This window comes from Amblyomma americanum, chromosome 11, assembly GCF_052857255.1.
Source record: "Amblyomma americanum isolate KBUSLIRL-KWMA chromosome 11, ASM5285725v1, whole genome shotgun sequence".
Lineage (NCBI taxonomy): Eukaryota > Metazoa > Arthropoda > Arachnida > Ixodida > Ixodidae > Amblyomma > Amblyomma americanum.
Window position 1 is genome coordinate 1,347,013 of NC_135507.1, and position 24,981 is coordinate 1,371,993.

At 48.8% G+C, this 24,981-nt stretch overlaps 1 protein-coding gene across 3 annotated transcripts in view; it reads right to left on the bottom strand.

The window, feature by feature from the left end:
* Positions 1 to 472: 472 nt before the first annotated feature.
* The window catches only part of LOC144110047 (uncharacterized), a 48,771-nt gene continuing 24,262 nt past the window's right edge, over positions 473 to 24,981 (bottom strand). Inside the window, exons 5-8 of one of the 3 annotated variants that reach the window (XM_077642853.1) lie at positions 13,737 to 13,891; positions 11,329 to 11,582; positions 3,076 to 3,304; positions 473 to 1,224 (exon numbers count right to left, since the gene is read on the bottom strand). In XM_077642853.1, the coding sequence (XP_077498979.1) occupies positions 3,092 to 3,304; positions 11,329 to 11,582; positions 13,737 to 13,891 (622 nt within the window). In that variant the 3' untranslated portion in view covers positions 473 to 1,224; positions 3,076 to 3,091. Of the gene's footprint in view, positions 3,305 to 11,328; positions 11,583 to 13,736; positions 13,892 to 24,981 lie in introns of all 3 variants that reach the window. The other 2 variants (XM_077642852.1, XM_077642854.1) reach the window with 2 other exon arrangements.

Genomic DNA, 24,981 nt, shown 5'->3' on the forward strand with positions numbered 1-24,981 from the left:
GACTCATTTCAGTGATGAAGCTCCAAAAATTTCTGCAGAATGCCACTGTCAAACACAGCCGCCTCAATTCACTTCATCACTACATTGATTTCACAGCAAACTACCAGCATGGCCACGATATATGGCACTGAATGGCTTCCATTATGTATTATACACAACATAAGCAAGACTTGTGCACTCCACTTTAGTCGCAAGACCGGTCAGCCTTGCACCCAGGCAGCGTGATGGGTACAAGAGCTCCAAAAGTCGACTGTACTGTTGCTGTACCACTCAACACATCGCAAAACGTTTGCATACAAAGAAGTCACCTGTTGAGTCCAATTCTCACGATTTTCAAATGGGCTGTGCACTCACTGTATGAAACAATGCCTGGTGCAACACTTCATCATTGTGTATGCCAATAAAAAGTGATGTCATCATACAGCTGCCCTAGTGAGCAAGTTCATTTAGTGAAGCAAGTCAGCTGTCCAAATAATCACAAAAAATTAACCTTTATTGACGATGACTGTGCAGCAGCATTAAAGATGATGTTGACATGGCATGGTTCCTTTTGCCATACCCATTTCTGTTCCCATCGACATGTTTACAACCCCTTTCAGTGCCATGCTTGAGCCATTTGTTCATGCTGAAGGATTCTGTTTTTGTGTGAATAACCTGACTGAACAAAACCCAACAGCAGGCCGCACGCAGTAATCTCAACTCGCTACCAACAAATTATGCCATTTTCAAGCAGGTCTGCAAACCCCATGCAAAACCCCAGTCTGTGCATGCTGCCTTGCCTGACCACCCACAATCATAGCCACCACGGTATGGGGCTAAACACTTCCTTAACATGGCACTCTTACCCATCACAACTCGTTCCTGTGTGGTACACAAGAAAATTATGAACAAATGCAAAATAACCATGAACAAACAATTCTAAAGGACAAAACAAAATTTGGCAGTAGCTTGCTGTCACACATGCACAAGGGAAAAACACCAGTAACTCGAGAATCACAATCATTTGCAAACAAGAGGAGGCAAATGCAAAGCAGACATTCCTTATTTACAGCTGATATGAAGAAGAAAGAGCAACTGTTTAAATGGCACTGAATTACAGAAATATTTTTCCTGTAGAAGCCTCACTACAGCAGCAATGAACACAGATGCTTGGCCAAAGCTGTTGATCTATGCCAAAGTACCCTGCCATCATGTCTCTTGAGATGAGTCTAGTCCCCACAGTGCCTGCAAAGCAAAAATGACTGCACCAAAAACTCGTGCAAATAATCAAACAGAAAAAGCAAAGCCCAATTCTTTTCACAAGAATTAAAAGTGCAATTCACTCAAATGGGAAACACCCCCCCCCCCCAACCCCACATAAGCAAAAAAAAAAAAAAAACGGTGAATTTTAAAAATCTCTCACTCCGATGGTCTGCAAAGGAATCACAATCATATATCTCTGCTGGATTCAAAACACAGCAGAAAAAGTACTTTATTTACTTGCGTAATGCATGCACCCACTATTCCTGCTGTAGAAATATAATTTTTTTGCTAATATAGTACACTGCACAATGAACAAAATCCCCGCAGTTTTGTATATTATTGAAAAAAAAAAAAAGAAATGCTCATTACACAAGTAAACATTCGCAATAATTGTATAAACATGATGCTAAGATTATGAGAACACTGACATGGAGAGATGGAAAGGTGTTCTCCTGGCGGATGGCACCAGCAAGCTGATGCCTCCTCCTATCTCCTTTCTTCTTTAGGCCCTCTCTGATGTTGGGATTCCAATGGCAGATCGCTCCCACTGGGGCACTTCAACTCCTATTCGGGCAACGTGGCGACGCCCGTTGAAGCACTGCCTCTCGCTTCACCAGCGATTCGTCCTTGCCGCCACTCTCTCACATTCAGGGCAAACGAAAGGCGCACGAAGCTTTCACTGAGTGCAATGATGCCTGAACCACAAAATTGCAGAGATAAAACGCGCCAAATTTTCAGATTGCTTCCGTATTTACAGAACTGCTAGGCTTAGCGAGTACGCGTCGTCTGCAATCAGAATTCGCAGGAGGTTCATACAGGACAACGATTTTGCTCTCAAAAGTGGTCACAAAAAACTGATATCCTGTTAAGGCATTTTTTTTTAAATTTGTGCTGACGCAAACAAAACGAAAAATTGTTACATTTGGGATAATTTATTCCAAAAAAAAGGGTCAAAAATCTTCCTTGTATGTTGCCTGGATCACCGCGTAGCAACGACAGGAAGGAAGCAGCCGGTTGCGACTGAAAGCAGACACGGGGGAAAGGAAAACGTCAAGCGGGGTTCCAGTCAAATCTGCCGATTTCGGCGGAGCAAATATCGCTGCTCCACGGAGCGATCCAGGATCAACGTCTGATCCCAATCTGCCAATGGAACAGACAACTCGCACTCCCACTTTGCCAATGGAATGCGATTGATCCCAACAGAGCAGAAAAACTTGGCCCGAATCTGCCATTGGAATTCAACATAATGCAATGGCACTCCCTGTCCCTCAACACTGAATTGGCACAATGTACTCTGATGCATCTGTTACCGTGTCTTGAGCTACCCCCTTGGGTGCCAACGTACACAGACTGCCATGGCAAAATGAAATGGAACCACCCCATATTCCCTCTTCCCAAGGGGATGGCAGGTAAATTACCTAAACCCAAATAACAAGACTGTTCTAATGCAAAACAAGTGAAAACATTACCTTTCACGCAGACTCAGAATGCCTTTACAAATGAAACACCCCGCTAATGCAAACTGCCCCTCAGACCCCATTTTTCAGAAGCATGATAAGCGCGATCATATTGGCACAACATGATCCGTACAAGTCTTCAGACATAATACGAACAGACAAGCACTGCAGAGCACCTCGTGATGCAGTAATGCTCATAACAAGCCTTCCCCCTTCAGAGTGTGACGTGACACGACAGAAGAAACATGTCTTATCGGCACCCTTCGCACAAACCATTGCAGGAACCACCACAAAGTGAACACACAGGCAGCAATACAGTGAGGAAAAGAAGAGGTGAAAGCTCACAAGACGATAAATTACGCTGCTGCCAACCTACCCACAGATCCCAATGCTCAGTCCAGAATATCAACATCCTCTTCGTCGGCAGCGAGCAGGCTGGACAGGGAGGAACAGGAGGCTGCTGCTGGTGTGGTGATGGTGAGCACCTCCTCGTGGCGGAAGAGGCCGCTGCGCTCCTCCTTGAGCTTCTGCAGCTCCGTCTTCTGCTGCCACTTGATCGCGCTCTCCTGCAGCAGCTGCTGCCGATGGCGCTTGCGGCGACCCCTCTGTCGCGCAGAGAGATGGTACGAGATCAGAGGAAAACCTCTGTGCACAAGGCTAGACAATCTGACCAATGCCAGGAGAAAAGCTAACGGTGCAAAAAATGAGAAAACGCTTGTTTCAAATGAAATCGAAAGAGGAGGGCCACACAAAAAAAAAATTTGCTCCTGAAGCAGCCCAACAGGGGGACTATGTGGGTAAGGCACTGCAGTTACTGTCAAGCCCCAACAGGAGAAAGTGAAGTGTGCTTTATATCGAACACCTGAAAATGTTTTGCAGTAGAATCTCCATCATATGAATCTCAAGGAGACGTGAAAAATATTCGTACGACCCAAAGCACACAGAACTCGTATGCAGAATTCTGTTTTCAGCCGGCGGGTTCACGTGATTATGGCAGCCCACATCCGTCCTTCGTTTGTGGTGCGACAGGCGTGACTGGTGATCGCGGCACCGGCGATTTGTACGGGCCGCGACTGGCGCTGTGCAGGCCACTCACGTCAGCGATGTCGGGCTGTGTGTCACCACCACTCACGACTTGTGATCCTGGTGTCAGCAATGTACTGGCAGCAAAAAAAATGGGTGCTTGAGGGTGCAGTTTGTAACGTGTGCAGTGGAGGCGGGGCTAATAACATCCCAATTTTGCCGTGCTGGGCTGGTGATCCATGGCTGCAGAACGTGACACCCGACCGTGCCGATTCAATTACAGCAGGCCCAAGAGGATGACTAGGAAAAAATGCAAAGCAGTGGCGCAGCTATGACGAAGAGATTGCAGAGATAAGCTAAGCTTGCCAGCAGAGTCTGAGAGATGCGAGCGGTGCTCAGTTTTCCCACAGTGCTTTGCTCAGCTGCTTGGTGGCGCGGTGTAATTGCAGGAAAGGTTTATGGCTTATGCAGGTCTAACGATCCAAAGCGACTCAGGCTATGAGGGATGCCGTAGTGAGGGGCTCCGGATATTTTGACCACCTGGGATTCTTTAACATGCACTGAAATCGCACAGCACACAGGTTTGTCAGGCACGTCCATTGGCTCGCCCCCAAGCGGCGTGAACGGTGGCCGGCAGCTGGCGCCTGGAGGACGGCGAAAGGCGGAAGATGAGCGGTAGCCATGAGGACGCCGCGGTTATGCGTGTGCGTGCAGGCTGTTCCTGCGTGCCCAAGAAATGGCCCCGTGCACTAGCCGAAGTGGCGGAAAATTGGCACCGGGTAGACAGCTGGCGGCCAAGGCGAGAATGGTCCCTATGAAGTACGCCGGAAAGGGGTCACCCGATAGGACCACGGTCAGCGCTTGGGAGCGGCGACGCCTCCGTAACGGCCGCCGGGCTTTGGGAACCAGCAGAGATGTTGCCTTCACAAGGAGCCGACCAAAGTGAACGGCAGGGAAGCAAGGGCGAACCAGAGCAAGCTGGAAAGGAGGACCCTGAACTGAGGAACTTAGAAGAACGGAGCAAAGAGATGGTGGATGACAAGACTACAGGCCGGATCCTGACTGCAGCAAAGTTGTTTCAATTTTGTACAAATGTAAATAAATTCTGCCGTAACCTTCATTTCTTGGTGGTCCGGCTTCGTCGGGAGGAGCATGGTGGAAGAGTTGGAAAGAACCTATCTGAGTGGGGCAGTCGACACGACCTCTGACATGAAGCGGTCCCAGCCTAGATGCTGGATGAGAGGACGTAGGCCCAGAGTTGAGCGAACACCTCGAGCGTCGACAAAGTGACCAAGCCTTCCCCTGTAGTGAAGGGCCAGGCAGGTGTGTGTCTGGTTGATTCCTGTTTCGTAGGCGCCCTGGTAGCAACAGGGTGAAGGAGGGGCTCAAAGCGAAGGGGATATGCAAATGAAGCTGGCGGTGACTGCCAAGGTAAAAAACGTCAGCGAAGGGTAAGCTGTGTCCGTTGCTGACCAGATAGCGTTACTGCAGATGAAGCTCAAAATTTCTGAAAATAAACTGCAGACTGAAAGATTGCGCAACAACTGCAATGCTGGTGCCACTCATGCCATGCACGCGTCGCCACTGTGTGCGGGAGGAGAACAGGAGGCTCAAGTACACAAACACGTGACGGGAGTGCAGTTAGTCATGCCAGTGGAGGCGGCTCTTGTCCCTCGCTGGTTCGACGATGTCGAAGCGACCCTGGACACATACAACATTCCAGGAGAGCCAAGAGCAAGCCTCTTATTGCCTCGGCTGAATGAGAAAGCCAGGGGATTGCTGGTTCGCCTATCGGCAGAGAAGCTCAAATATTATGCAGAGCTCAAGGAAGAAGTTTTGAAGGAGCTTCAGGCTGTCTTCGGCTGAATACAGGCAACTTTTAAACACTCCAAAAATGGGTCCAAGGAATCATGGGCTCAGTTTGGTATGCGACTTCAAAATTACAACAGCTACAACATATCTTCCCTGGAACAGCTCATTGTAGCAGATGAATTAAAATATGTGTTAAGCCTAGAAGCCAGGCATTTGCTATCCAAAACAAGACTACTGGGAAGGCGTTGCGTCCAGACGAAGTGGTCAGCCTCGCGGAATAATTTGAAGTCAGATTGCAAAAGGCATTAACAGTGGCATGGGAGGGTCAAGAGGTGACACTGCGATCCTTGTCAGAAAGGTGGCTAGGGTGCGCTTTGGTTATGCAGGCCGATCAGGTCCATAGAGCACACAGACAGTGCTACATGTGTAACTCCCCTGATCACTTACCGTAACACCTGAGTATAATACGAACCCGAATATAACACGAGGTGAAGTTTTAGAGACGCGAAATGGAAAAAAAGAAAGTTTTACCCGCACTTCAATCACTTTCATTTTCAGCAGCGCTTTCTTCGGACATTTCTTCCCAAATGTACTCATCTTCCGTGCCATCGAGGGCATTCGCGATGACGCAGTTCTTAAAAGAACGACACACAAGATCTTCTGGAGTGGCCGCCCACGATCCATTTGCACAGCGTGGCTGGCGAGGCCGGCTTCAGCCGCCCGGTTGGAGTCGTTGTAGGCACACCTGAGCGCACCCACTCTGCGTAGCACCGCCTGACTGCGTCCTTGAAGGGTTTGTTTACACAAACATCAAGGGGCAGTAGTTGTGGCGTCATCCCACCCGGAATCACAACGAGTTCAGTGCTGCAATCATGTACAATCCTCTTCACCAAGTCTGCCAAATGGCAATGAAATGCATCCAGGACGGCAGAAACAACAGTGCACCACGTCTCCTACACCACATGGACTTTACCCAGTTCAAGACTAGATCCTCATTCATCCACCCTTTCTCATGACATCTCACGATGACATTTTTCGGCAGTTCCTCACCTTTCGGCATCATCTTCCTCTTGAAGGTCACGCAAGGGGGGAGCTTGCGGCCATCTGCTGTACACGATAACATGACTGTAACTCGCGTCTTCTCGTTGCCAGTGGACCGGATGGCAACTTGTTTAGACCCCTTCTTGTGCACAGTGAGGGGAGATGGCATGTCCAGGTAAAACCGGCGTCTGATCAGCATTGCCTATTTGGCCCAACAGAAAGTTATTTGACTTGCGCAAGGAGATAACATGGCGCTGCAATCTCACAAGCAGCTCTTCGAAGGCTTCCGCAAGCTTTTGTGAAATCGAGGTCCGCACGGCACATGTAGCGATGGATCCAGTGCTGGCTCGCTTTGAAGGCAGAACGCGGTGTTCCTTTTTCTTTTGCAAGCTCTCTAGCTTTTGCCTGCATAAGCTCCACACTCGCAGCTAGATGCGCGGCTCGCTTTGCCGTACGAACTCTGTCAGGCTAGGTTCAATTTCTGGGAATGCGCCATTCTTCTGGCCGTGATAGCTTCGTCACGTTCCGCTGCACGCAAAAAGGGCTTCTTTCTGTCGTCGCCATCCACGAATGCGTCCCTCGAAGACACCAAACGGCCTCCCGGCCGCACTGTTGCTGATGTTCTCCGCAGCTGAATCACTTTTCGCTTGAAAGCAGCAGAGTACTGTTTTCGAGACCCTGACATCTTGCTCCCCACAAAAAAACAACCACTTCATGAAGCGTGGCTTACATGCGAGCATGTGCATTGTCAACAGCCACACCACAACCCCCCGGCACACCCAACAGATCAACAAAGAAACGACATTGTGACGTCGTTTGTCGAGAGTAACGAAGCCAAGCCGTAAACATGCAAGGTGCTGTTCGTTGTTGACAACTGCACCGTGCACATCTGTAGCACGAGATATTGCAGAATCTTTCATGAGACCCGGGTATCACTGCATGCTCAAAAAGACTGTGCGGAATGCTGCGTGGGGAACGCAGACAAAACGTCAGAAGCGAATGGGTTAAGCCTTTTTGCACTGGCAACTGGCATGTTTGGCACCTTGGCAAAGTTTGGCTCGTTTTTCTTCAGCATTATTTATTACCAACGTACTGGACATCGGTGCCTGCGGGGGCCCATCATTACGGAGGAACACATGCAGTGGTGTGCTGACCGCAGTGAAAGAAGCAAATGTAAGGGGCTGCACAAACTGTGCTTTTCCCACCTTCATTACAATAAGGGCCCAAAGTGCAGCCACAATACCAGATCTTCAAAACTACCATACTGCCACACTGTTAGCCACGGAAAAGGAGTGCCTTGCTATAGCTTGGGTGGTAACGAAATTTCGCCCATACTTGTATGGTCGCCCATTTCGCGCTGTGAGCGATCACCACTAGCTTTGTTGGCTCGCGAACCTTAAAGACCCATCGGGGAGGCTGGCGCGTTGGGAGTCTCCGCTTGCAAGAATTCGATGTTACCATCGTGTACAAGTCTGGCAACACAGCGATGCAGACTGCCTGTCCCGTGCTTCTCTCCCGTACACCATTGCTGACACAGAAGACGATCCCGCTTTTCTTGGCGCTTTAACCACGTCCGTTCTTGCTCAACAACAGCAAGATGATGCCGAGCTACGACCCTTCACACGCGGGCTATCGTCGTTCTGCTTGTGAGGTAGCATCCTCTACAAGAGAAACTACGGTCCCACGGACACTCCGTACCTGCTCGTGGTTCCTACGGTGTTTCAAGACGAAGTTCTGCGCGCATGCCACGACGAGCTTTCTTCCGGTCACCTCGGCTTTTCTCGCACGTTGACGAAGATACAGCAGAAGTATTACTGGCCCCAGCTTACTACAGTTTTCCCGCACTACGTTAAGTTTTGCTGCGAGTGCCAACGTCGGAAGACACCACCTGTGAAGCCAGCCGGCCTACTGAAGCCCACTGAACTGTCTCGAATTCCTTTTCACCAGGTCGGCATGGACTTGCTGGGATTACTTCCGACATCATCATTGGGCAACAGGCACATTATAGTTGCCACCGACTACCTCACCTGGTATTGTGAGACGAAAGACCTTCCCTGCAGCACCGCTGCCGAAATTGCGAACTTTTTCATCTTTTACATTGTCCTCCGTCACGGTGCACCTGCGGTAGTTTTAACCGATAGAGGCATGGCTTTTACATCAGTCCTTACTAAGGAAGTTATGCGTCTCAGTGGCAGCGGTCATCATCGAACCACTGCCTACCATCCTCAAACAAACAGACTTACTGAGCGGCTCAATAAGACCATTGCCGACATGCTTTCCATGTGTACATCGACACTGACCATAAGAACTGGGACCGGATCTTGCCTTACGTCACGTTCGCCTATAACACTGCTTTTCAAGAGACAACGTGCTTCACGCCGTTCCATTTGGTGCACGGTCGTGAACTCACTACTATGCGGGACGCAATGTTACTGCCAGATGTTGTACGTCCCTCAGTCGCTGGCGCTGAAGAGTTTGTTCGGCACACAGAAGCCGCCTGCCGGCTAGCTAGACAGCAAACCCGTACCCAGCAGGAAAAGCGATGCTCAACGTTACAACCTTCATCACTGGGCGACGCTTTACCACCCTGGCGATCAAGTTTGGGTTTGGACCCCAATCCGTCTGCGGGGTCGCTCCGAGAAACTTCTGAGCCGCTACTTCGGCCCCTACGAGGTACTGAGCAAACTTAGTGAAGTTGACTACGAAGTGCTCCCGCAAGAGTCTGTTTGCTCCTCCAGGCGGCATCCGAAATCTTCCACGCTGCCAGGATGAAGCTCTACCACATCCGCTAGGACTTATTCTGCCAAGTCCGGCGCCACAGACTTTATCCCGGCTTCCCATAATTCTGTGGCATTGGGGCGATGCTCTTTCCAAGAGGAGGGGCAATGCCACACTGTTAGCCATTTACTGGCGCCGCCATGCAGTGCAACAGCACCCGCTGGTCTTCTTTGTCTTCCCCAGCTCGTGTGTTGGTTCGCTGAGTGTGTCTGCTGTGCTAGTCCCGGTGGGCCCTTCTGCCCTTTCTGCCGGCTTTCGGTGACAATATACACTCGTGTAAGGGCCGCACCCCAACTTTACAACCGAAATTTTGAAAAACAAAAATAAAATTTTTTTAGACAAGTGCGAAAATTCGTGCACCAGAAAGGTTAACTTTCACAAGGCGCTACTAGGTGGCGCTAGCTGCTCTCAACCCCCCATATCATCATAAGTGCTTTGAGATCATGTGGAGACACGGTCTTGTTTTTGCAACCGTTTCGCTCCGGGAAACATTCTTTCTTTGTGTGGTGCTGCGGTCTTGGGTAGTGTATTGGTGAGATTGTGGTTGCTGTGTGCAGCGTTATTCAGTGGATCGCGGCCTATGTTTACCGCTTGCTGATGATGGGCAGGGATTTGATTTCATACACCGCAGCCTTCAAGCTGAAAGCCATCGCTTATGCCGACGAACACCGTAAGCAGCGGCTGGACGCAAGTTTGACGTCAACAAGAAGTGTGTGCGTCGCTGGTGCAACCAGAAAGAACAGTTCGCTGGTATGAACCGCAACCGGAAAGCATTCCGCAAGAAGCTGTACAAGTTTCTGGAGCTTGAAAAGGAACTTGCGGAGTACATCACAACGACAAGAAAAGACTGCTATGCAGTGTCGTGATTCGCGTCAAAGCCCTTGCCATCGCTCGCCACATGGGCATTCCAGTTGCGAATTAAAAAGCAAGTAGGGGATGGCTTCGGTGCTTTATGAACAGGAACGCGCTCTCCATTAGGCGAAGTTCCACCGTTTCGTTGACAGCCTTCGAAGAGAGCACGGCTATGACCCGACTCAAACAGGGAACGTGGATCAGACGCATGTCTCATTAGTTCCACCAGAAAATAGCACAGATGATTTTAAAAGTGCAAAAAGATCTCTGTGTGTACACCAGTGCAAAAAGGCAACTGTGTACAGTGATGGTATGCATGCATCACTGCCGATGGCAGAAAGCTGTGGTCTTCAAGAGGAAGACGCTGACAAAAGTTTCCAGATGGCATTAATGGCCACGGAAAAGGTTGGATGTGCGATGAACTTGTTTTGGACTGGGTAAAAATGGTGTGGGCGAACTGACCAGACGACCTGTTGCAACGGAGAGCTTTGCTCGTCCTCAACAGTTTTCGATGCCATCCCACAGACCGTGTCAACGGCCGGGTTGCGGAAACTTGAACGAATTTCGCTGTCATTCTTAGAGGAATGACAAGCATCCTGCAGCCATTGGATGTTTCTGCAAATTGGGCATATAAAGTTGAATTCGGCATTGTTATTCCGAGTAGACTGCAGCGACGTTGACGAGAAGACACCGTGAAGACTCCTACTGGACATTTGAAGAGAGCTTCACTGGAGCAAGTTTGCGATTTTAAGCGCATGGCGTTCGGTGTCATGAGACACTATTGTGAAAAGCTTCAAGGTGACTGGAATATCGAACCAGATGGACGGCACTGAAGATGACTACCAATGGGAAGGCGCCCATGAGACGAGCTCTTCAAGTAGCTGCCAGAGAGAAAGCGACGAGGAATTTCCTTGAGTGATCATTTAGCAGTGTTTACATCATTATTTAGAACAGTCACAGAAACAGTGCGATGTTTGTGGGGGTAGATATAGGCCCGACTTGTTCAAGAGCTGCACCCCATTAAAATCATGAAAAGGAATTGTGGCCCCTGCACAAGTACATGCGGTAGATAACTGTGCACCACAAGTGGCACACTCGTCAAAAATAAAACTAATTTGCCTACCTGATCAGGACATCGCTCCCTATTTGCTTTTCCCCTCGGTTCCTTGCGTGCAGGCGGCGTTGATGAAGCCGAGCTGCTGTGCTCCGAGACAGAATGGCAGCTGACACCTCGACGGCCCTGGCTCCTCTTCCTCCTCCTGGCGCTTGTGCTCCCAGTGGCCTTGGTGTCGGTGCCCACTTGTGCTGTGGCCGCAGTGTTCTTCCGCACATACTCGGCTATCTCCCGCAGCTTGCGGTCGTCAAGTCGCCTTAAATCTGCGGCAGTACAACATTTGTGTGCGATCTCACTACTGAGCACCTAGGGAAAAGTTGTTGCTTGAAGGGGGCAAGGTCTTTGGAAAAAAAAAAAAAAAACTTTATGAAGTCACGTTTTTGAAATCTTCAGGGAATATGCATCTTTGCATTGCTAGCTCCAAATATTCCTCCTAATTTTGTCTAAAGCTAGTGCTCACACATTTATGTAATATGGCATGCAACTTTTTGCCAACCACTTTCAAGAAATATTACAGTAGGGAACTTGGTAAAATGCGTGCTTGGTAAAACGCACGCCATTGTTTTGACATCAAGGTACACAAAAAGGGCAAAATTATCACCCTGTCTGTCATAGAAGCTGAGATGTAGGGTTTTTAAGTTGTCACTTTCGAAACAGGTATGCAAACTTTTCTCCCAGTTTCCCAAGTGGCAACTTCCAACACCCTATAACTCAACGTCTATGAAAGGCAGGATGATAATTTTGTCTTTATTACGCACCTTGATGCCAAGAAGAACCAGTGGCGTGCATTCTACCGAGCTCCCTCCTGCAAAATTACATGAAAACTCCCGCAAAAAATTACATATAATCATCAATATGTTTTTACGATATGATACAATACGATACAATATGTTTACGATATATGCCGTATTTACACGATTGTGAGTCGACTCGAATGTAAGTCGACCCCCCACTTCACATTTCTGAAAAAATAAAATAAAAAGACTTAAAGGTCGTTTACGCTTGGCCTCTAATAATTGAACGCGATAGCACTATCCTTCAACCTCTGCTTACCGCCAGCCGCTACCGGCTGCCGCACGCGGGATCACCCATGGGCAGCACATTCCAAAACGAAAATGAATTCGTCACTGGACTCACTAGCGCTGCCGTCGTGATCGTTGCTGCGGTCCCACAACTCGTCGTTCTAAAATCGTTGTGCAGCGAAAGCCAGCACTTCGCAAACAGCCACATCACGACATACCGTGGAACAGCTGAAAATTTTGCCTTGCTGCAGCTGCCACACCTGATCACTCGTAAACATCGAACTTGCAGCCCGGCGCGCAGGTGTTTGTTTCTTCGGTGTAAAGAATGACAGCCATCTTGAATGTAGCCGTGAACGAGCGAGCGCCGGTCGCTTACCGGACCCGGAGCACAAATAACGAATGACGAAGAACTACATTAAAAACTTGCGAAACGCGGCCGGCAGTAGTCAAATGCGTCAGATCCAAAGTGAAACTATGTACGCGTGAGCGGCATCGGCTCTTCCATCGGCTACCGACACTTCCCGGCGCCACTGAGGTTCCGAAGGGGGGGGGGGGGGGGGGGGGCCTGTGATTGGAACAGCGGCCCTTCCATCAACTATCGGCCGAGTAAGTGCGCGGTTGAAAGCAAACAAAAAATAAAACTTGAGCGACGCCTATTAAGAGTAGAACGTGAATGAGTTATCGGGCCGCTGTCACTTATCAGCAGACACAATCTGTGGCTACGTGTGGGGAGTGCGCTTTTTTCAAAGCTTTAAAAAATAGGTCGACTTACAATCGTGTAAATACGGTAGTTATACTTCACAATACGTGGTGGTAGCGACCTCGCATCTGTATAGTTCTAGAGCTCTATTTAGTTTTCCACACAGTCGTTCTTCATCTGCTGTCCAGTCCGCCACTCTAGAAGTGCAGCGCCGCTGATGACGTTCTCCTCGGGTGCAGCACCTGCCACAGGTGGACCACGCTACATTCCTTTGCTCTCGCCACGCCCCTTTTCAATGGCATTCCAACACTCACCATACCCTCCTTCCACGCTGGTTGCGCATTGTCACGCTCTCCGTATACCCTTCCACAATAACCATACTCTGGTCACGCTCTCGCCATAAAGCCTCCTTCCATAGTAACGCTATTCCTTCCAAAGCAACTACCCTCCAGGTGCGCCTTGTTACGCTCTCGCCATACCCTACCCTCCTTCCACGGTGACCATCCTCCAGTTAAGGATTCTTGCGCTCTCCCGATACCCTCCTCCTTCCACAGTAACCACCCACCAGTTAGGCATTTCTCCGCTCACGTCATACCTTCCTCCACAACCCTGAAACAAGACCCACCTGGTTGCAACTCCTTGCAGGTGTACCCGGCAGCGCTCAGTTTCCCAGAGTGAAGTAGAATTCGACTCACCCACAGGAAACTCCCGGTCAGCAGACAGGTCGATGGAAGCCGTTGGGTCAATGATGCGTATCACGTCCAGCTGCTCCCTCAGTCCCAGCTGGTGGCTGATGGCCTCAGTCAGGGCTTCCACTGTCCGCAGCTGTTCATCGCCACTCATAGAGGCCCTTGAACAGAACATGGCAGGTGTGAAAACAACTCGGAGCAGGATAGACCCAAGAACAAATTCCAACTAAAAGCTTGATTAGGCTCAACTAAACTGAGCCTCAAAATGGCATGCAAGTTACAAAATACAACGCTTAAAACCACTGTGGCACCACTGCAGTCAGCTGGTATTTCATTGGAAATACTGCCCATTTGTTATCACAAGCGCAAGCATGGTACTATGTATCTCAAAATCTCGTTAGTACAATATGTGTAAGGCCCCTAGTGTAGTATTCCGCTACATTCCACTAGAAATTGTGAAATTTTTGCACGGAATGGTGTGTTAGCAGCCACATTTTTTTACAGTGATTTTTTTGTTCGTGGACATCGGTAGCAATGATTATACAGCAGAACCATGCTGTTACTATCCCGGATGCTGAGCTTTCTCGGGTGCTACATTTTCTCGGCTGTTAAGTTTTCCAGAGCCAGTCTCGACCAAACTCCCATAGAAACCCATGCAATACAGACCAGCAACTACTGCAACTGTGGCAGCATTCCTGCATGCTAAACTGCAACATTCCGACAGCCTAGGTTGCTTTTTGAGTCATTGGCGGCTGCTATTTATGTAGTGAACACGTCTGAAGTGATGATGCTGCGCATTTAATTATGCGGGCTGAAACTTGCGAGTGAAAAACGTAGCCCATAAACCGCTCACAAAGAAAATGACTGCTGTTTACATTGTCGTATGCACGGGTGGCCGCGCAAGCAACAGTGTAGGAGGGTGCATGAAGGCGATTTAGATGCTCAGGATGAGTTATTTTGACGCTTCGACTTGGGAAGGAGATTGCACAGTGGCTGTGCGACGAACTCGCCGTTGAACTGGGAGGTGTGCGTGTGGGTGCACTGTCAGTGGAGCGGCAGGTGCTGTGCGCGCTGCACTTCTTCGCCACTGGTGGGTTTCAAGGCACCGTAGGGAAATGCAGCAAACGTCGGCGCAGCCACACTCACTGTAAGCAAGTGTTTGCGGGAACCACTGTCAACGGTGGGTCGCGGAAGGGGTTTGTTCACTTTGCGGCGAGACCCAAAGAGAAGGCGGCAGCGAAGGAGGGCTTCCTTTGCTTAAACTTTCGCCGCGGCAGCATCCCCGGCGTCGCCGGGTGTCGATAGCACACTCATCACCATCTAGGAGCCACAAGGCAGTGCTGCGAACAAGATAGTGAGCAGCTCGGCCACTGCTTTTGACCGCATGAGTTCAGCTACAAGTGTGGGCCTCAGCAACGAGAGTACAGCAATCCCTTGTTATAACGAAATCGCTTTACTCGAAATATCGTTTTATTCGAAATTTCTTTCAGTCCCAACCCAAACACATGCATTTTAGGTCACATTACTCGAAGTGCACGAAGAGCTTGACCCGCTTAAAGCGAAGTGGCGAGCGAAGGCATTGCCGCCGCGACGGCGACCCCTTTGAGCATGCAGTGTCAAATACAGCCGACAAATTAGTCTCAGGCAGGCACAGAACAGGCCACAGAAGTACCAAACCTACGACCGATGACCTGCCTAGTAACGAGTAAGGGAGTGCCGAGTGCCCCCAGCTGTTTACAGCGGATGCGAGCAGAAGCACGCCCGGACCAGTCACAATCGCGTCGCTGGTGTCCCCCGTGATAGAATCCAAACGAAAATAAAATTTTCATGACGCTTGCGATGCCAGAAAACCGTGGTCTTTTGGATGCCGAAAAGTGGCCAAAAGACCGCAGGCAGACTTGCGACGTAGCATTCCATAGGGTGCGCTCGGTGAGCAAAATTTTACCGCTCTAAAGAATATTTCTGTCACTGAATCATGACAAAAGGCACAAGTGTCCCACCGATTATGAGCCCATTCACACTTGCGAGTAGTGACCGAGGTGAGCTTTCGGCAACGAACTCAGCTGCTCCCTGGCTGTCGTAGTCGTCGCTAAGCCTAACCGTTTCACATCGAGCAAAGCAGACGAAACCCTCGAAAGCGCGCGAAAACATCATTCCTGAGAGTTTTCGCTTCAAACAAGAAGGCGACCCGCAGGTCGCATTTGCAAGTGTCAACAACGGAGTTGTCGAGCTGCTGCCTGGTCGCAAGCGACTGCTGGTCGCACACGCTTGGCCGTGTTCGACGCGAGGAGCTACGTTGCGAGGAGGAGCGTCGCTCGCAGTCAGTCGCGCTACGCCGGTTTCGCTGTGCCGGCCAAAGCGCCACCGCCTCTATACTTCGATGCACCCAAACGCCGCGTGCCGATCGTCGACACGCGGTCAGTTTGAATTCCATTCGTGCCTTTTCCTGCGTCACCTTATCCGTTTCGTTCCATCCACGGCATTGCGGCTACTATATGAAACATGGCTAGGATGTTATCCGCGTGACAGAAACTTGCTCTCGTGCTACTAGTCCACCACTTGTGGCGAAAGCACAGGCGCTCGATGTATGTGCGAAAGATCGCTCTCTCCACGGGAACAACTCACCCGTGGAGAGACCGGTACTTCGCCTTCTGTTGCCAAGCGTTCTCTTTGCCCTGGTGGTCTCTGAAATCCAGCCGTTTGGTGTCGTATACACAAGGGTGTTGTTTGATGGCTTCGATAAACCGTTCCACAACGATATCCGGCACAATTTCAATATATTTGGGCAGCTCACGCCACTCACGCCGTTTGCAACTAGCATCCACCATTTTTCTCAGCGCGCTGCATTGTGGGTCGACACGGTCGGCGGCGCCGGCGCGCAATTGGAGCAGGGGCCAAATATGCGCCGCTCCCGTAGGAGCCCGCTGGCAGCCGCCGGTTACGTTGGCTGCTGCAGCGTGTCAACTATAGGTGGAGCTGTTTCACCAACACAACGCGGCATGCGCGTGTACTCACTTGCGTTACGTCGGACTATATTCGCGCCTTAACAAATCGGGAAGACGACTTTGGGGAAGCCAGTCTAGAAATCTGCTTGCCGCTCGTCACAATCGGCCTGCATCGCAATAAAACACCGCCCCTAGCTTCGTTGCACTTTTGACGGTGCAAATAGATCGATAACTTGCTGAAAACACGAAAAAATCCGACCATCGCCAGCGGCGACTCAGGCTGTCAACATGGCGTGTCAACGCAACCACGGTGTTTCCCCAGCGATTTTCTTAGAGCAGGTCATGCTTGATTCGCACCATCAGACTAAACAAACGGTCTAAATGCGAGGTAGGGTCATTGAATTTTGTTTCTAGACATCTGTCAATGGACCGGAAGCGACGCTGCATGAACACTGACACTTGAACCGTAGAATTAGCACGGAGTTGTCGACAACAGTGCGCCGAAAAACTCAACTGCAAACTTCACAGCTGTACACATCGGGAAAAAAGACTGTCCAGAAATCATGCGAAGCCCCTATTGCAAAACCGTTCAGTTTTCACGAACGCGCTGCGTACCTACAATGAGCGGCTAATCGTTTTCTGAGCACAACAAACGCAACCTCAGACTCGAGCCACGGCATTCTTCTGGGGCGGTTTAGTGCGACTTTAAGTTCGATATATTCGTATTTTTTTTTGCTATATACTCTCATTTTAATAATACAATGTTCATAAATTGTTCGATATACGGGGTAATTTGATGTAAACGGATTCAATATAGTCGGGTTTGACTGTACACCTCAATAATGCATTGTCTGGCTATGGGCCGCGTAGCATGAGTATCCATTTCATAGTAGAGCATCCTGTAAAGCTGTTGAGATCACAGAGAAAGGACATGCTTAGCTGCGTCATTTTTTGTTATGCAGGCGACAATGTCTACCCACTGGAGCCATTGCTGCTTGCACCAGTAGCGTGGCATCACAGACCCAACTCAGCAGAAGGCCTGTACAACGACACATCCTTTCAAGCAATTTGTAGTTGAACGCTGTGTCAGTGCACCGAAGAGCTGCTTGCATCGGACGCACCGTTGCCAATGGGAGTGCACATGTGTGCATCATCACTGCATTCCCAACCTCTGTTTGGATGAGCCCATGTCAGCAGAGGGTGCTGGCGACACTGCCACTGACCCAGATAACAACAAGCCACCTCTAAATGGTGGCTACCTCATAGAGACAGGATCCCTCCTCACCTACCTCCTGGAAAGAGCAATGCACTACTGTATTTTCGGCCTCTGTAGGACGACCAATCTCCAGAGGCAGGCATACCTAGGGATGCTGCAGTGACAGCTGCGGTGGAAACTCTGGCATTTAGCGACGACTCACCATGCTGGCAAGGAGAGTTGTATCAGCCACTCTCATTGCCTCGTGCCAGTCTACAACACACATCTGCAAGTGTGTGATGTTGTAACGCTCTTGACCAACCTGTGTGCAGCCAGAAGCCCGCAGTGACAAACAAGTGGCTGCCACTCCATTGAAAGTGTGTTGAACAGTTTCTTCCTGAAGGTGGAAAAGGTGTTGAAACACCTCGCCCAATTTGTGAAAAGCATCACTGTGCACTCTCTTTAGCCAATGCTTATGTCAGCCCACCTGGCTGTTCCCTGCTATCGTCTGCCATCTTGGCGGTCATTAACTGGGTGACGAACAAGCATAAACCAAAAGTGTAGAGCTGGAGTAAGGCACGAAATTTTTGTGATGCTTGTTGAAATTAAAAAGCACCACCACTTTTTTTTTTTAGTGCATCATACTTTCAGTAAGCGTGTATTTTTTTTTTAGGCACAGCATTTCACATGAGTGTTTCTATTGCAGAAAAGGCAACGTACACACAAGTATACTTTACCTTGATGTACAATTACCATATAACATTTCCAAGTGCAATTTAAAAAAATTTGAGCTCGAAGTGCTTGTTTTCTTTCATACAGAGGCTACCTGTACAATAAGTACTGTATGGTACAGTGTACATAATGCATTTTCAGGACTGGAAAACATTTTGGCATGTACAAAATGCGTAAATAGTAAAGCTAAGCTTCTGACTTGATGGTATGTAGCTAGGGGTTTCACTCAGTGCTAAAAGCTGTATCTACTGCAAGGAGAATGCTGTACAACAATGCATAACAAATATTGTAAGGTGCAGTGGCTACAATGACTGCTGAATGACAGAACATCTTCAGTGATAGACAAAGATGTGTGAACATCACAGACACATCATCAAGGAGATGGTGTGTGAGTAGAGGCTATTTTACAGTAACAAAACATGCAACACCGTTACTGGGAATGCTCTACAGCTCTAGAATATACAGGCAGCTCCACTACGGAAAATTTTGAGCACTCTGTGATTGCCCCACATCTGACACCTCGCTTGGTTTGCGATAACACAAGGCTATGAAGCCTTGTCCATGGTGACACGAGATAGTGACACTGCCAAATGGCACAAGCTCCTTATGCTATCGCATAATGTGTGTGACAAGCACAGCTTTAAATGTTTTCCAAGCTGCTTTCACTCTTGGTATTTATATCCTAGTCATTTTCAACTTTAATGCACAAACAACCAAAAAAATTGGTCTTTTGCACAAACTAGTTGTTCCCTTTTCTATTGGAGGAGCGTGTGTACAGGGTGCCTTAGCTAAGATGGACCATAATTTAAAAAAAACCCAAGTGTTCTTCCGAGCTGAAAGGAAGTGCGTGTTGTTAGAAGGTATGTAAAGCATTTAAAGCCCTTGAAACATTGCCCTCACCAAACACAGCGAAACCAACTTCACTCTGCCTGCTGTGCAAAATACAATAACATATTACACATTACTGCCCTGTCCTACCTAATGCCCCTGCCACACGGCAAATTTAATATCATTCCCATCGAATGACATTAGCACCTAATGCCATTAATCGGCTGCTACACGGGAATATTTATTGTCATTAGGTTGGAATGACAATCGCCATCGAATGAGTTTGGGGAACTCATTTGCATTCGTTCTCGAACCGGATGTGTACTGTGGACACCAGATACGCAGCAGAAACAAGAGACGCAAAAAATAGCATGCGCACTGCCAAAGCTAGAAATTGTATTTATCTAGTTCTGCTAAAGAAATATTAATTTTTGTGCGGACGTCTTGACACTAGAAGCTATCGTGGATAGTTGTTACTTCCGGTCCGAGCAGCAGCCAACGGCAGCGGCCGACCATGAAACAGGGCCTTTTCACGACCGCCGATCATTTTGGGTTCAATCAATCAATCAATCAAAGGAAGCTTTATTTCATAATTCACAAAAAAATTGTACAAAATATTTGGACCGATAGCCTACATGGCTAGTGTCCGGTCCAATACAAATCAAGTCATTTAGGTGTGTTCCTTGTTGGTTGGCGCTTCATGTTCGTTTAGCTCGCAAGTACTTAAAGATGTAACTGAGCACTTCACCGTTTGGAAGTCATTTGCACGCTCCGCACGGCGCCGCGTCAGCCATTTTGTTTGTTTACGTTTATCGGAATTGTGGTTGACTTTGTACTTGGCTTGGCTTTTTATGGCTAAAGTGCTGTAGAATTGCCGGAAATATTTTAAGCTTATATTATTGTACAGAAACGTTCTCACCCGCTTTTGAAACACGACATTACAACTTCAAACATCTTTTATGCACGCTGATGTCTTTCAATTGTACTATTTTTTTTTCACTGATCGTCACTGCCATCATTTTCGAATAACATTATTTTTTACCGTGTGGCACCGAAGGAGACCGAATAACATTCGAAGCATCGAATGACATTCGGTTGGAATGACATTAAATTTGCCGTGTGGCAGGGGTATAACTCACTGCAAACTTGAACATTGGCTCTACACATTAATAGTAGCAGGGGCGGAGCCCAGCTACTAGCCACCAAAACCTTGCTGCTCATTGGCTAATTCTGCGGTCGGCGTCTCGCGGTGTTGTTATTTTGACGTCATGCTCTCAAACTTAAAAGCGTTTTTGAGAGTGATCCGTAATACAGCCCCTGGAGAGGATTAAGTGGCTGCCGTGAAAACACCGCAGAAGAGCACACGCGTGGCCAAACTTCGCCTGCTCCGTGCACCCTTTCTCTGCTGCTGCCTTTATTCCACAAACAGTCTAATCTATGCTATGCCTAGATTATTCCACTGCAAGAGTGCATGCTTGCGGACCCATGTTCTGTCGCCATAAACGAAGTACGGTTTTTGAGGAAACTTACTTTTAATCACGCGTGTGCTCTGTGCTGTTGCGTCCCAGAGAAACACCGATAATGTGGTAAAGACTTATGAAGAGGCTACATCGCACAAACACCATACCTGCCAAGCTGGCGATATCAAAAATATGATTTTTTTATTTGCGCCAAAGGGAGGGGGGGAGGGGAGGGAATGTTCCCCTTTTCTTGATGTCAAATTAAGAAGTACAATAAAACGTCACTGATACGTTCCCGGTTCGTACAATCAAAATGTCCTACAGAGTTACACTATATTTCTCCCGGTTAATACGTTCCCAGATAACATGATTTCCTGGCTACTACGTTTAAAATTTTCGCAAGTGGTGGTCGTATAATACGTTTATAGACCGTCCGTACATGTGCAAACATCGGCTGAACGCGAAGTGAAGAGCTGGAATGGAGCAGCAGTCACCAACGGCAGAAAATGCGGCTTCTTTGCAGTGCATTGATGCAAGGCGGCGAAGCACAACCAATAACAAATATAAAAACTGCGCGCTAGCATTCGAGACAATCATTTTTCCGGGGACACGACATGAAGAGGAGAAACGCTGAGGTATCTTCGTGGTGCATAAGGGCAAAGAGGCCAAGCAGCTACGAACTATAGCGATGCTCTTACGTACGAGTGGGCTGGGTCTCTGGAACGCAACTTAAAAGCAGGAACGCTGCGACATTTAGCCGCCGTGGTGGCTTCCCCGCAGTACTCATGTGCAAAGGGGCGAAGCATCCGAAAAAAAAAGTGGCAAGGAATAGAGTTTGGTTACTTTCGTTATTGCTGTTGACAGACCAGATGCGTTACAAAGTTCGTTCTGTGCTTAAGACAGTGGCCCCAGAAAAGGATATGTTCAGATCTTGTGCTAAGAAATGCTAATCGACATTTTTATGAACTGAAAGTGTCATAAATGTTTTGTACCTCAATCAAAAGCTACATTTCTCAAAATTAGGCAGTTTGGATCATACATTTTCCCAGATAATGTTTTTTCTGCAATTAAAAAAAAACGCATCAATGAGGTTTTACTGGCCCCCATCCAAATATAACAAGCACACCTCCCCACCACCCCACATTACATAGTTGCCCACGGGACGGCATGTCAGCGCGAGCACAGCTCAGAGCAATAAATGCCCAACGATACAATCGCGAAGTCTGCGGTGGGAGGCGAAGGAGATAACGGGCACGATAAAAAGGCGCCCTCACGAGTGGCCCGGCTCACTAGCAGCAAACCAAACAGTAAACGGTTCGGCAGTATCGGATTCAGGTGCGCTCGCAACTGTTTGCCTGGGAAAGCGACCGCCACACAATTTGTGCCCCCGTCAGCCGCACCTTTCACAACCACACATAACGGCGCGGCCGCGCCAATCTTACCAAGCCTGCCATGCGTGCACCCGCGCACGTGTTGGTGGTCAGGCGCAACAGAGTGCACAAAATATGCAAGTTTTTTCTTTTAATCCAGGTAAAAAGTTGGGGCTGCAAAAATTATGAGAGTAAATACGGTAGCCTTTCTTGGGCTTTGATAGCGCCACGTCATCAAGCACATGAGAATTTACTGTGCACCGCATATAGACTGCCAATCTAACCCTAAACATGCAAGCAAGCAGCATGCACGAAATCATGCATGAAATGCCACTGGCCAATGCTACTTTGGCTTAGCTGGATTTGGCTTTGATCGGCTGCTTAGCCAATTATGCTGATGGTGCTAGTGCAACCACTGATGGTGATGCAGGCGATTACAGTACGGTTGCTGATACTGTGGCACCGGTTTCACAAAAAAAAAAACATTCTTGGAAAAAAATTCTTTTTTTGGGAGACAACTTTTTCGGGAAATATAGGGATGTGGTCACACAATCGGAAAGTTTAGTAAAAAATCGAGAGTCTCCCGGGAGGACTGGGAGGGCATGAAACAGAAAAACTCATGATGAGTTCGCAATTTCGGCATCAACAGCGTGGACATAAGTGAGGGAAACACATTGGCACTGGAAGGGGGAGACGGTTTCTAAAAAAAAAACGTACCACCAGTGACATGCCAGTCAGCATCCGAAAGAGGCTCAGAGCTGGGTTTGGACAACCGGTCGTCACACCTGTTGTCAAACACATTTTGGAGACGTACAGGTTACAATGCACCATGCAATATGCAGTGTTTTTGCACGATGGCTTGCCCTGCTGTGACACCTCGACTCGCCCCTTCAGGAGCCTCATGCAAAATTTCGCAAGTTCCCGCATATCATAGTTAAGAAAAACAAGATGGCGTGCCTCCCGCTAAGACAGCATGAAGGCGCCAGGCCGAATGACATGGTGGGCATGTAACGCATTATAAAAGGATCAAAGAAAAAAGAAAAGATTTGCGAATGCGAAATCAAACGAAGAGCGTAAGCAAAGTTCTTCCAGCGCATTGGAAGAAGTGGAGAAAGAACCACGGGCACGAATGCAATCACGCCAATCAGCGCCCGAAACTGCGTGCAGCAGGGCTCGATTAGCTGGCTGCTATGGGCCTGCGCGAAGCTCAGGAAAGCGAAATATGCGGCCTGATAGATTTTAAGGCGAGGCCATGCATTTGTCACCATGCCTGGCATTGCACGCACATCTCAGGTGCACGGATGACTCTGCAGTAAATAAATTCAGGTTTGAATGGCTATTTCGTTGATAGCATGGCGCGCCAGTCTTACCTGGACGCAGCCACCTTTCCGGTGCGAGAGCAGTAATGTCCAAATGTCGAAATTAGCGAGTTTATGACGCGATATACTTACATGGACATTGGACAAGGCTGTGCTGGCAGTTCGAATTACAGTAAAAGCTCGTTAATTCGAACTCGAAGGGGACCGGAAAACTGTTCGAATTATCGAATGGGCGCTAGAATGAACGGTTGTAGTGCCCCGGCGCGAGGGTAAACCCGAAGCAGTCCCATCTAGACTTGTTACCGCGAGCTAGGCGCTACTACACGTTTGTGGCAAGCATATTCTGAGAATTAAATTGATCCAGTTCTAGTGGGAAATGAAAGAAATTGATCGGCCAGCTATGCGCCAGAAACAAGTACTGGAATGCATTCGCGTGAGCAGCGAGCTTTAGTGCTGGAATATATGACGCTATTTACGTATGCTCCAAAACATGTTTACTTACGGGGAAAGGTTGTCAAAATTAAAAGTAACCGGCGAAGTGCATCTGCTTGCGTTTCTACTGCTGAGACTACATCAGCATCATCTGCAGCTTGCCCAAAGCTCTTGTGCAACGTCACAGTTCTCAGTGGCGAGAAGTGGCGTGCTGAAACATCGAGTGCCGGCGCTACATGTGCACTTGGCGGTGGCATAGTCACATCGCCGCATCGGACTCATCATTGTCGGCTGCGTTCACCGCACATGAGACCTATGACGTCTGCTGGGAGCATGCAGCTTCAATTATATTGGCGTCACTCAAGGGCTCTAATGTCTTCACGTTGCTGTCCACGTAGCTCACGCTTGCGGCACCAACAAAAACCGGCATCGCCCGAACCACCATATTTCGTTGTTTATTTACACCACGTGATCGCGACAAAGCGATAGCGACACAACGAAAACCTGGAACGGCTCGCGCAGAAGCATTAGCAGTGCGGGTGAGTGCTCCGGCAGCGAAAACCTGCTACAGCGGGCTCTGTGAGCCTCGTGCACTCGGCTTTTGTAGCAAGAACTACAAGACGCCAGCTCTTCGAGCCTTCAGCGTGGCACCCCTTGAGCTCCGTGGCGGCACCGTGGCCTTGGTCACGTGGTGCGGAGCAGCTGCTGCTGCCGGCGACACGGCGCACCGGCGAAACAGAGCTGCAACAGCTGTGCGCATGCGCAGTGTCGAGTTGGGGGTATTCGAGTGGGTGTCGAGTGGGTATCCCAGCCGGCTCCACACATGCGCGCTTTTATGTTTTAAGTGTGGTTTTGCTGGTGCGGCTGTAGGATTTTCATGCTTTTGTTTCTTTTACAGCTGAGACTCGATGACCAGATTTAATAGTTATAACCGATAACGTGCTGAGACAACATTGCTATAAGCGGTTTA